At 41.0% G+C, this 12,642-nt stretch overlaps 1 protein-coding gene across 1 annotated transcript in view; it reads right to left on the minus strand.

The window, feature by feature from the left end:
* The window catches only part of ATP6V1H (ATPase H+ transporting V1 subunit H), a 59,346-nt gene that overhangs the window by 12,227 nt on the left and 34,477 nt on the right, over positions 1–12,642 (minus strand). Inside the window, exons 9-12 of the mRNA XM_026842463.1 lie at positions 11,976–12,168; positions 4,272–4,450; positions 3,376–3,501; positions 566–667 (exon numbers count right to left, since the gene is read on the minus strand). Coding sequence (XP_026698264.1) covers positions 566–667; positions 3,376–3,501; positions 4,272–4,450; positions 11,976–12,168 — 600 coding nt within the window. The remainder of the gene's footprint in view (positions 1–565; positions 668–3,375; positions 3,502–4,271; positions 4,451–11,975; positions 12,169–12,642) is intronic.

Here is a 12,642-nt window from a genome sequence, read left to right on the forward strand (position 1 = left end):
AGAAAAGCACAAACCTGTTGATCTGTCACTCAGATTTGGTGTTGGATTATTGTCCCTCCAAGTTAGGTATTTACAAACTTGGGGTACTACTTATCTTAGTAGGTATGGGTGAATGGGTGGAAGTGTAGTCAAGTCATTATTTTTTGAGTAATAACATAATTAACTTCATGGTGCCAAGGGGTACAAGTAGTTTTTGTGGGAAAAAGAGGGAGGACGAGAAGCAAGGTTAACTTGGTGTAAGGGGTGCAAGCTGGGTTGTGTGGGAAAAAAGGGAGGATGAGGCACAAAGTTGGAAGGTTGCTATAAAAATCATCTTTTGAGACAGAAGAGTACAACAAGAGATAAATCTATCCTTGAAATGAAAGAATGGGACCGTGCGGCCTACACCCTGCTTCACATTCCTCCTTGGTGCCACAAACACACACACAAATCACTGGACCTCCATCCTGTTCTGTGCTTGCTTTGGGCACCCTGTGTCAAGGAAATGTGTGTTTTGCAAGTTTCTCACATTTCCAACACCTAACAGCTGGTCTCTTGAGTAACAACATATTGGTATTTTTCTTACCGTTTCCCACGGGGATAGTGTCGTACATATTCTCCCACATCATGAGCAGCTACAGCCAGCACTTGTGGGTCATCAGAAACCTCCAGAAGTTTGGTCAGGATTCTAGGAAAGGATTTGAAACAATCAAGTCACAGGTTTCACTTAGAGGGGCTTTTTTGTTTTGATTTTGTTGGATTTTCTTCATGTTTGTTTTTTTAAAATCACTGATAACTTAAAATAACAAAGTCTGTAACCATAAAAATGCTTTACAAGTCACCCAAACAGCAAAGCTGGAATAGAACTTTTCCCAAATGTGCAGTTGCACTTAAAAGAATTGACATACTGCCCTAATTAACAGAATTATTAAAATTCACTAGAGTGAGTTTAGTGAGCCACATCTACAAATACCTATAATCAAGGTTTTCAAAAGATCTCAAGACAAGTTTTGAGTTCAAGACACACTGTACTAACCAAATATGTAAACATTTATAGACAGGGCAGAGGTGGGACACAAACACAAAACCAACAAATGCTGCTACTTCTGTTATACGACAGACCCCAGTCATGTTTGCATGCTGTTCCCACCTCCTGCACTCAAGATCCTGCACTATGGATTCAAAAAGTGGTAAGGCCACATTGCTCATGACACAGCAAGAGGGGTATAAGCCTGCTATCAATCAGCCTTTCCCCAACACTACTCCTACCCTCACCTTACAACAGCAGCCTTGCTCAGTACAGGATAGAGGAAAAAAGGGCAAAATTTTATGCAGAACACTGTTACACAGAGTAATTTAAAAACTAAAAGGCATCTCAGCAGTTGAGAACAAAGCAGCACACCAAGTTCTTTGGTATGTGCCACTGTGAATTTCTCTTGGTTCAAGACTATCAACTTTTTCTAAAAAATGTCACTTATTCAAGTCAAGTGTTGTGGACTAAAAAGCAGTTCTGTCCAAACTCAAAGACTGAGATGATGAAAGCTATACCTTGTAACTGACTGCAATTTCATATCTTATTTTGTTAGTGTGAACAGAAACACAGAGCTGTAAGAATTAGAAAAGAGCCTCTCAACTCTTACTTCAAAAATGCAGACAGTATTAAGTAGTATAATCAGTTTTGGTGGAAAACAGGTACCAGTAACACTAGTCTCTTATCAGTAATGAGAGTGAAAAAAATGACACAGATATGAAGGCACTAATAATAAGTTTAAAAGGTTAAACATACGGATCACAGGAAAATTAGATTTGTCTAGGCTGAGATGACAATCATGTTCTGATCACAGAAAATTAGTAACAAGTTGAAATAGTTAAGGAGGTTAAAAATTCAATTGGTATTAGAAAAAACACATTCTGGTAAAAATAAATTACCACAGCCACTGCCTCCCTAGAGGCCAGAAAGTGAAAGACAAAGCACTTTTCATTTTAAAAGAATTCCTAATTTAGACAAGAAGTAGGAGCAGAAACTTGAACCATAACACTACTCAGAAGACACTGAAGATCCATAAACTATTGTTGAACAAAATAGAAGTCCAGCATCACTTGCTTAAGAAGTTAATAACAGCGGAAGGCAGAACAAACAATTTAAGTTTAAGAGTAAGCTTAAATGTTAGAAAAGAAGTCGCAGATACGGGAAAATAAAATTATGTACCTTGTAGCAAAGAAAGGATTGTCTGTCAAATGCCTTACAACACAAAAGAAGTTCTGAGCTGTAAGAATCTCCACACCACATGTTTGGGAGGCTAGTTTGGTTTTTTGTGGGGTTTTTTTGTTTGTTTTTTTGGAGGGGGGTTTTTTTGAGGTTTTTTAAAGAAACTGTTGTAGATGACTGTCCTTTTGGCAGCACAAGCACAATAGATTTATCTAACAGTTCCAGAACCAGAAGAGATTAATACAGCAAGACACTGCAATTGCTACAGGAAATACTTAGCCTCAACATCTTCATATTGCAGTTGGCAGCGTATAAAATTTTCAAGTGTATAATCCTACACATTTAGCAATATGCTCTCAGGGAGTAATTTATCAGACTTGTTTTGGTGAGGCTTCAGGGCAGACCGAAATGCACATAAAGTTCGGGATCAGCTTGTTCCTGCCATGCCTTCAAACATCTCACATGATCCACTCGACCTCCTGACTTCTGTTAGGTCTGGCACTTACTAGCAAATACTGAACAGGAAAAACACTACATATTACCACTTAATGACAACAAAGTTAAACTAAGAGCTCCTACAAGCTATTTAAAACCTAGAAATCTTTTGACTACATCTTTTCAGAAGTCAGCAAACAAGTCCTTGACTCCAAAAGGAAAGATGAGCTTCAGCTTCACTTCATCTAACCATTTAAGCACACGAAATAGTCCCAAGATAAAATAGATTGTAACATAATGCTGCAAGTCAGATTTTCCATGGAACAGTACCACAACTTTCAGCCCCCAAGTATTCAAGACAGGAGTTCAATATCCAGATCACCAACGACACACAACACACAACTAAGACTAAGGTATGGTAAAAACATCTTTAATTACATCAATTAGTATAGCTGTTTTTCAAGTGAAAGCATGAAAAGAGTCAATGGCACAAAGTTACATGCAAGTTAACCTATATTCCCTCTATCATCATCATCAATAGATTCTCACCAATAAAAGTAAATCATTTTACATTTGAACAAAACAAAATATACATGAGTAAGGACCATACATTCTAAAAACAGCAAGATGTTCTGACTTGCTTTCATTCTAGACTTTACTTCGTGTTGAAATGTAAAACCTGTATTAGATACAGTTTCAGTTAAACACAGAAAATATTAAAGAATTGTGTGATTCAAGACTTTAAAACTTACTTGAGTAGTTCATAATTCTTCTCATTTAGTCTTACAGCATTCTCGCGCCAAAACTTCTCAGACTTGTGTACAGGACTCCACTCCAGTCTTCCTGACTTGAGCTCAGAACTGTACTCATCAAAGGAGCTGGAACACAAAAGACCTAAATGAAATATTCGCTGAGCTTCTATGAACAGAGTCGAACTGTGTGCCCAAGCCTGTCCCTAGCAAGACAAAGCTGAAGCACAACTTTCTATGACACATTTGGAAATCAGCTCTCTGCAGAGAGCTGTCTCAGGGTTCAGCACTTTAAAAATAAAGGCAGGCATGAAAGGCAAGAAAAAAATTTCTTTTCAAGCATAACATACACCTCCATCCACCCCAAAACACAATTCCTGAAGAAAGAAAAAAAAAAAAAAAAGGAAAGACTCAAGCCACACAACCACAGCATCTGGGAATTTAATTGGCTGTTTTGCCTGTTCTCTAGGTTTTATCTTCTCCAACCAAGAATCCCAGTCCTTGCCTTTCATCCAATTAAACCTTTGACATGAACTACAAATATGCAGTTCAATTTATGCACAAGAGCAAGACCACTAAACTTGAGTTACAGAATTAATCTGGACAGCAAATGTTTTCTAATCAGGTAGTCTTCATCTTAGACTGAAACCTATCTATAAGATCCCTCTCAAGTCCTTTAAAAATTTATCAGTTACAAAAATATTCAAAACTAAAGATTTATTTTTCTATTCAGCATGTAAATACTCAGAATAGGAAACACGTATATAGAACCAACATCTCTGTATGCTCTACCTTATCTACTAGCATTTACGTATCATAATTCTGTATATTAAAAAAGAAAAAAGTTTTACCAATGTTCATATAACTTTTTTTTTTTAAATTCACACCGCAAAGCATACCTAAGGTCCTGCACGCTCTCACCAAGCTTGTCCAGCAGAAATTTGATATCTTCACTTATGTCTTCATCATCATATTTTTGCTGATCCAAATTTTCTAGCTGCTTTAAAACTTTACACTGAATCATGGCAAGAGCGTATTCTTGGCGAGTTTCTCTCTCAGTAGATTTCTCTAACAAATTCTAGGAAAGTAAAAATGTGTTTATTTTGTTTGCTTTAAAAACAAACTACTTTGTTTCAAAGTTGAATGTTTACAAAATTCTTAAGTGACAGAATTGACCAATTCCCAAAATAATATCTCCAAAGTAGTAAAGTATGGCTCTACCACACAGTGGCTGCTTTACACCTACATTCAGTAGCATAAATTGCCTAGCAATGATCTTAATACATGAGAGGAGTATTCATATGTGTCACTACAGCAGATGAAGAACTTAAAATGAGAGGTTTCATCTTGCAAGGTCAGAGTAATGCAACCGTATGTACTGAGAAGCACAACCACCACTGTATTCAAGTTTAGGTCACTTACATCTTTTTCCTCCTAGATGGTATGCTACCTAAAGTACTAATTCACATGCTTTGATCACTTTCCATATCAGATTGGGCTGACTACAAAGACTATTCAAATAAAAAGGGCAGGCTTATATCCCAAATCCCAGAGCCTCTACCATAAACAACTACTTTTATCTGTGATTACCATTTTAGCTTTCTGTGTAGCAATAGCATTAAGCAGGAAAGCCTTAAAAAAAAAAATCCAAACACCACCACAAAACAAAACCAACCTGAAGTCATCTTTCCAACTCAAGAGTTACCATCTGGATTAAGTTAGCTTCTTTTGAATTTGGTAATATTCCAACTAGACATTTTTATACAAACAGAAATTTGTTGGTAAGACTGGAATTACAAGCACAAATGTAATAGTCAAGTTCCAATGTCATTTATTCATTACATTTCTACTCAGTTTAATCAGTTTCCAATTATGTTGTTCAGAACTAGCCACCTGCACTTTCTGATAAAGCTGAAAACATGAATTCCGTATAAAAGTCAAAGTCCTTAAACAGAACAGTATTCATATAAATAGGCCTTCACATCTACCAGAAATAAGCAATGAAACCATACAGAAGGAATTTGACTACATGTCACAGAACCACTACACCTAAGGTTTCTAAGATATCAGACATCATATTAGATATCAAGGCAGAACACTTCAAGTTAAAACTTTCACAGTGAAAATAAATCATATTGCTGCTTTTAATAGCTACATACAATTAGGTTTAATGTGCAAAAAACCCCATTTCTATTTCAGTAAGAACTGACAAGTAAAAGGTAATTTACAGAAAGTAATGCTAAATCACTTAGAGTTAGAAGTGCTAATGAGAGGAAAACCACAAATAATGAATCCTAAAAGACAAAATTCAACAAGTTCAAGGAGCAGATAGATGAAGTTTCCAAAGAACTTCAAGACAATTATAGGAAGATGTGGAAGCTACTCCAAATATTATTACCTATCACATACCATAGTGAGATATTCAAGCTTTTTATACTGAAATTGAAAGGATATGTTATAATAGAAAAGCACAAACAGAAACAAATTAAATAGAAACAGTAAACTACTCGGTGAAAAAAAAAATCTTAAGGTATAAAATTAGTTACATGTATAAAACAGGCATAAAAGACAATAAAAGTAAAAAAAAAATTAGGAAAAAACATTTTAATAGGTAAAGAGATAGAGTAATTGATGCAAAGGAGCCAGAAGTACCCAGTACCTGGATATAGAAAAACATTACATTACAATTACAGACTTCAGGCAATTAACTTGCCAAAGAGGTGAAACAGTCAAATCAGGAGAAATCACAGAATGGTTTGGGTTACAGATCATCTAGTTCCAGCCCCCATGACACAGGCAGGGACACCTTTCACTGAACCAGGTTGCTCACAGCCCCATCCAGCCTGGCCTTGAACACTGCCAGGGAGGGGGCAGCCACAACCTCTCTGGGCAACCTGTTCTAGCACCTCACCACCCTCACAGTAAAGAATTTCTTCCTTATATCTAATCTAAATCTTCCCTCTTCCCATTTAAAACCATTACCGCTTGTCCCATCACTACACTCCCTGATAAAGAGTTCCTCCCCATCTTGCCTGTGGGCCCCCTGTAAGTACTGGAAGGCTGCTATAAGGCCTGTCCCAAGCCTTCTCCAGGCTGAACAACCCCAACTCTCTCAGCCTGTCCTCATAGGGGAGGTGCTCCAGCTGCCCAGTCATCTTTGTGGCCTCCTCTGGCCCCACCTCAGCAGGTCCATGTCCTTCTTATGTTGGGGGCCCCAGAGCTGGACACAGCACTGCAGGTGGGGTCTCATGAGAGCAGAACCAAGGGGGAGAACCACCTCCCTTGACCTGCTGGCCACACTCTCTTGATGCAGCCCAGGACACAGTTGGTTTTCTGGGCTGCAAACGCACACTGCCAGGTCATGTTGAGCTTCTCATCTACCAATACTCCCAAGTCCTTCTCCACAGGGCTGCTCTCAGTCCACTTATCACCCAGCCTGTATTTGTGCTTGGGATTGCCCTGACCCATGTGCAGGACCTTACACTTGGCCTTGTTGAACTTCATGAGGTTCAAACAGGCCCACCTCAAGCCTGTCCAGGTCCCTCTGGATGGCATATCCCTTCCCTCCAGAGTGTCTGCTTTTGACAACAGCTTGGTGTTGTCAAAATTGCTGAGGGTGCACTCAATCCCACTGTCCATGTCACTAACAAAGATGTTAAACAGCACTGGTCCCAGTACCAACCCCTGAGGAACACCACTCGTTACCCCCCTCCATTTGGACATTGAGACATTTACTGCAACTGTTTTGAGTGCAACCACCCAGCCAATTACATATCCACCGAGTGGTCCATCCATCAAATCCGCATCTCTCCCAGTTTAGAGACAAGGATGTCGTATGGGACAGCATCAAAATTTGCACAAGTCCAGGTAGATGGTGTCAGTTGCTCTTCCCTTATCCACCAACACTTTAACTCCATCATAGAAGGCCTCCAAATCTGTCAGACACAATTTGCTCTTAGTGAAGCCATGCTCCTTATTTTCCATGTACCCTAACACAGCTTCCAGAAGGATCCGCTCCATGGTCTTGACAGGCACAGAGGCAGGAGTGACTGGCCTGTACCTCCCCAGGTCTTCCTTTCTTCCCTTTTTAAAAATGGAGGTTCCATTTCCCCTTTTTCCAGTCAGTGGGAACTTCACCAGACTGCCACAACTTCTCAAATACAATGGATAGTGGCTAAGCCATCCGCCAGTTCTCTCAGGATCCATGGATGCATCTCATCGGGTCCCATGGACTTGTGTACCTTCACGTTCCTTAGATGGTCTCGAACCTGATCTTTTCCTACAGTGGGAAGTTCTTCCTTCTCCCAGTCCCTGTCTTTGCCTTCTGCAACTTGGGCAGTGTGGCTGGAGCACTTGTCAGTGAAGACTGAGTCAAAAAAGTTGTTGAGTACATCAGCCTTCTCCATACCCTAGGTAATCAGGTCTCCCATTTCCTTCCAGAGAGGGCCCAGATTTTCCCTATTCTCACTTTTATCACCAATGTACCTACAGAAGTTTTTCTTGTTGCCCTTGATGTCCCTAGCCAGATTTAATTCAGTCAGGGCTTTAGATATCCTAACCTGATCCCTGGTTACGCATAGTTTCTCTGTAATCCTCCCAGGCTACCTGTCCTTGCTTCCACCCCTTGTAGGATGCCTTTTTGTGTTTGAGTTTGTCCAGGAGCTCCCTGTTCATCCATGCAGGCCTCCTGGCATTTTTGCCCGACTTCCTCTTTGTCAGGATGCATGACTCCTGAGCTTGGAGGAGGTGATCCTTGAATATTAACCAGTTTCCTTGGGTCCCCCTCTTTCCTCCAGGGCTTTATCCTGTGCCACTCCATCAAGCAGATCCCTGAAGAGGCCAAAGTCTGCTCTCCTGAAGTCCAGGGTAGCAAGCTTGCTGCATGCTGTCCTTGATGCCATAAGAATCTTGAACTCCACCATTTCACGGTCACTGCAGCCAAGGCTGCCCTTGAGCTTCACACTCTCCACCAGCCCCTCCTTGTTGGTGAGACCAAGGTCCAGCACAGCACCTCTCCTTGTTGACTCCTCTATCACTTGGACAAGGAAGTTATCATCAACGCATTCCAGGAACCTCCTGGACTGCTTATGCCGTGCAGTGTTGTCTGTCCCTCCACCAGATACCAGGGTGGTTTGAAGTTCCCCATGAGGACCAAGGCTCATGAATGTGAGGCTGCTCCTATCTGTCTATAGAGGGCCTTATCCAGTTGGTCTTCCTGGTTGGGTGGCCTGTAGCAGATCCCCACTATAATGTCTCCTGTCCCTGCCCTCCCTTTAATCCTGACCTATAAGCTCTCAGTCAGCTCCTCATCCATGCCCAGGCAGAGCTCCTGTGAGAGACTGAAATGTCATATGACTGTCTCAAAGCTTGCTTGTGCCTGTGCAGACCTCCAAGACAAGCTGCTGTGGCCTGTGAATTGGGCTGGGGGATGTGGCGCAGAGAGGCAGGAGTGTATTGAAAGATGCACTCCCCCCACTTCTTTGTGATTGCATTGTCCAGACTCTTTAGATAAGCCTCAAAGGGGCAGAGGTGTGCTGAGCTGGCCCCATCCTGTAGCCATTTGTGGCTCTATTGTGTAGGCTAGACCCCATGCATGCATTGCTAATGAACTGATAAGAGGCAAACGTTCCTGCCCTGACCAGAGAAAAAAAAATAAAGGCGAGCAGATATGCTAATCAGTGGATACCATGAATTTAAAAAGGCACCAGAAAATTTTGCTTAGGGTGAATCTACCATTGAAGCCAGATCCATGTGCACCCACCACTGAAGAACTGAAGACTGAGGACCAATGGGATGCTGCTGGATCCACGGTGGCGACTATTCTTGCAGTCCTATCCCACATCCTTGCTTGATTTCTGCCTTTTCCTTCCATTCTGTCCTATCCCTACCCCAGTCACTTTTTAATAATAAAAACCTAGTTTGGGTATACAGTATTTGACCTCGTTTGTGTCTTAATCTAGCTCTTGGGATCATATCGAAACCTCCCCCAAGAGCGGATCGGGACAGCTCCATGCGCTCCTGCTGGTCTCTGACATAGAGGGTGACACTCCCTCCTTGTCTCACTTGCCTGTCCTTCCTAAAGAGCCTGTATCCTTCCACTCCAACACTCCAGTCATAGGAGTCATCCCACCACTTCTTGTGATGCCAATAAGATTGTAACCCTGCAGGCATACACACATCTCTAGTTCCTCTTGTTTACTTCCCCTGCCACATGCATTTGCATAGAGGCATTTAAGTTGGGCCGAAATGAAGCTGACTTACTGGCTGGAGTGAGTGGCTGGAATTCCTTTGTGCTGCTCCTCATGTGCTCTCCTGATGACCTGTGACCCCTCTCCAGGCTCTGAGCATCTACTGCATCTATTGCTGGCACTGGCATCAATCTGGTAGGAGTGGGATGGATTGAGGTTCCCCTCCCCCAGAAACTTTAGTTTAAAGCCCTCTTCAGCAGCATGGCAAGCCTATGACTGAAGATGTTCTACCCCTTCTGACAGGTGGACCTCAGCAGTCCCCAGTACACCAGGTTTCTCAAAGCAAGTCCCATGGTTTAAGCTCTGGCATCAGTCCTATAACCAACTGTTGAAATGCCAGACTCAACTCACCCTTTCAAACTTCTTCCCTTTGACCAGGAGAATTGATGAAAAAACTACCTGTGTTCCACAGTCCCTTACCAATGCCTCCAGGGCTTTATAATCCTTCTTGATATTCCTCAGACTGCTCCTGGCTGTATCACTAGTGTCCATGTGAAACAATAAAAAGATCAAATAGTAGAGAAAACGTATGCAAGTTGTCAAGACTCATGGTATACCTTCAGTAATGCACAGGAATGATCAAGCCTACGTCCTTTATGCAATTCACTTATTTTGGTTCTTTTTTTTTTTTTTCATAAACTGATACCATGGCCTCTCACACAGGAAAAGGGCTATTTTGCCTCTGCCTCCTATTTTAATTTTGCTTCAGAACTCACTCTCTGATGTCTAATTTCTAATCTATTATTTCCTGGCTGCCAGTTTATCACCTCGTTTTCATGACAACACTAGTCTTTAATGTTGGAGAAAGGAAACAGGTAAATTAATTTCTCTGAAGCCTGTAACAGGACCATCTTATTCTTTCCCAGCCTTTATTAAAAGAACTTGGCTTCATTTTTGTCTCCTCTTGCAAAACACACAAAATCTAAGAACTAGCAATTACTTCTCCTCCTTTTTATGACCTCAGAATTGGAAGAAGTTTGATATAAACTGCTGATCACCTCAATTTTTCTCTTTCTTTTTTTCCAAGCTGTGATGCTGCTTAATCCTAATATTAAACTCAAAGTACGCTAGAACACCTACAGAGGTCCACATAGTAAGAACAGCCCCTACTGAATACCTCATGTCAAGTGACCTCCTTCAGCAGAGTAAGAATCTACCTTATTCAGAAATTTTTTTCAAAGTGGCTAGAGACCATCTAAGCCACAGACTAAGCACCTGCACACAGCTCATTATTGCTGACCAGCAAGTCAGTAAGCAACAACTCCTCTCTCCCCATCCTAATTTGCTTGTAACACCTACTACTGGATCACAATCAACACCCAGGAAAACAGTTTCCAAGATCTACATGTACTCAGGATACAAGACCTGTTTTAAAACAGTATTACAAGTCATTCTAGCATTACATAAACACTTGACAAGCATGCACACAAACCTATGTGCACATGCACAATTAGCATCCACAAACACAAATTGGTACTCTTCACAATGAAAACATCAAGCCTCAGTGCCTAGTTATTCCAGATTAGGCTGAGGGGAGACCTCGTCACTCTCTACAGCTACCTGAAAGGACGTTGTAGAGAGGTTGGTGATGGTCTCTTCTCATGGGTAATTAGTGACAGAACAAGGGGGAATGGCTTTATCTCCACAACAGGGGAGGTTCAGACTGGACATTAGGAAAGAATTTTTCACAGAAAGAGTGGTCAGGCAGTGGAATAGGCTGCCCAGGGAGGTGGTGGAGTCACCAGCCCTGGATGTGTTTAAGGGTCGTTTAGATGAGTTTTGAGGGGATATGGTGTAGGGGAGAACTTTGTAGAGTAGGCTGATGGTTGGATTAGATCTCAAGGGTCTTTTCCAACCTGAATGATTCTGTGATTATCCTAAATACAACCAGTGATTTTCAGGTAACGTGGAGTCAACTAATGACTCTTACATGGAGATTCTCATTCATCTTGACAGAATTTTTAGACTAGCAGACAAAAATAGTTTCCACGTCAGTCAGCTGGACAAACATATGCATGTTTAAAATAATATTTTTAAATTAAAGCTCCACCAGGCAAAATTCATCAGGTTTTAGTAAATAGTGTTTTACACTAGTACCAGTAGAAAAAAGAATCTTGAACCAAGAAGGGAAATCACTAGTTACTTTAAGATGACACTGAATAGCAGCCATCTGTTATTTGTAATACCATCTCTATTACCTGTAGTAAAACTCAGTTCACAAAAAAAAAAGGGAGAATTAAGCTTTCAGTACATTTTACTGAGACAGTCTAGCAGAAACAGCTGTGCATGAGCAACATCTGAGACATACTCATTTGAGAGAGAAGTGCAGTGTGACTACAGTCAACAGACACTTACCCGAAATGCGGCAAGGATGATTCTAGTTACTTTCTCTTTAACAGATTCCTGAAGAATATCCGACAGCACTGGAACAATATTATACCGACGGAGATATTCACACATTTGAGGGCTAAATGCCAGCAGCCACACACAGAAAATCATCTGATACTGGAGCTGGAAGCCACATTTGTTGCTCAAGACTCCCATGATACTGAAAAATTAGCATAATATACATTTAGCTTTTAAATCATGACTGTATAGATTGCATTGCTTCACCCTGAAACATAAAAAGGGGTTAACAGGAACTTACTGGAAAGAGCTGCTGAGGATTAGTATACAACACACACTTCACAGTATCCTGCACCAGCATTTATCACTGTACAAGCAGCTTGTTCAGAAAGCCATCTTTTAAAGATATAGTTGTTTCCTCCTTAGCCCTACAGCCATAAAGCACCTTTTCCCATGTGAACTGATGTGGTACTGTATCCATCTTCAGGTTCACCAAGGCTCTTTTTCTACTGGCGTGTTTAGAGCATTATTTGTCATTCTAGGAGAACAGAGAAATGGAGGTACACATAGCCCCTCCTTCAGAGTTAAGAGAGAGAAGGAGTAAATAGAACAAAATCTACACAAGTTGAACTTGTTTCCTTAATTGTTACTCTCCACAGGAATGTCTGAAATGAGC

Source organism: Athene cunicularia (assembly GCF_003259725.1).
Source record: "Athene cunicularia isolate RWA chromosome 2 unlocalized genomic scaffold, athCun1 chr2_part1, whole genome shotgun sequence".
NCBI lineage: Eukaryota > Metazoa > Chordata > Aves > Strigiformes > Strigidae > Athene > Athene cunicularia.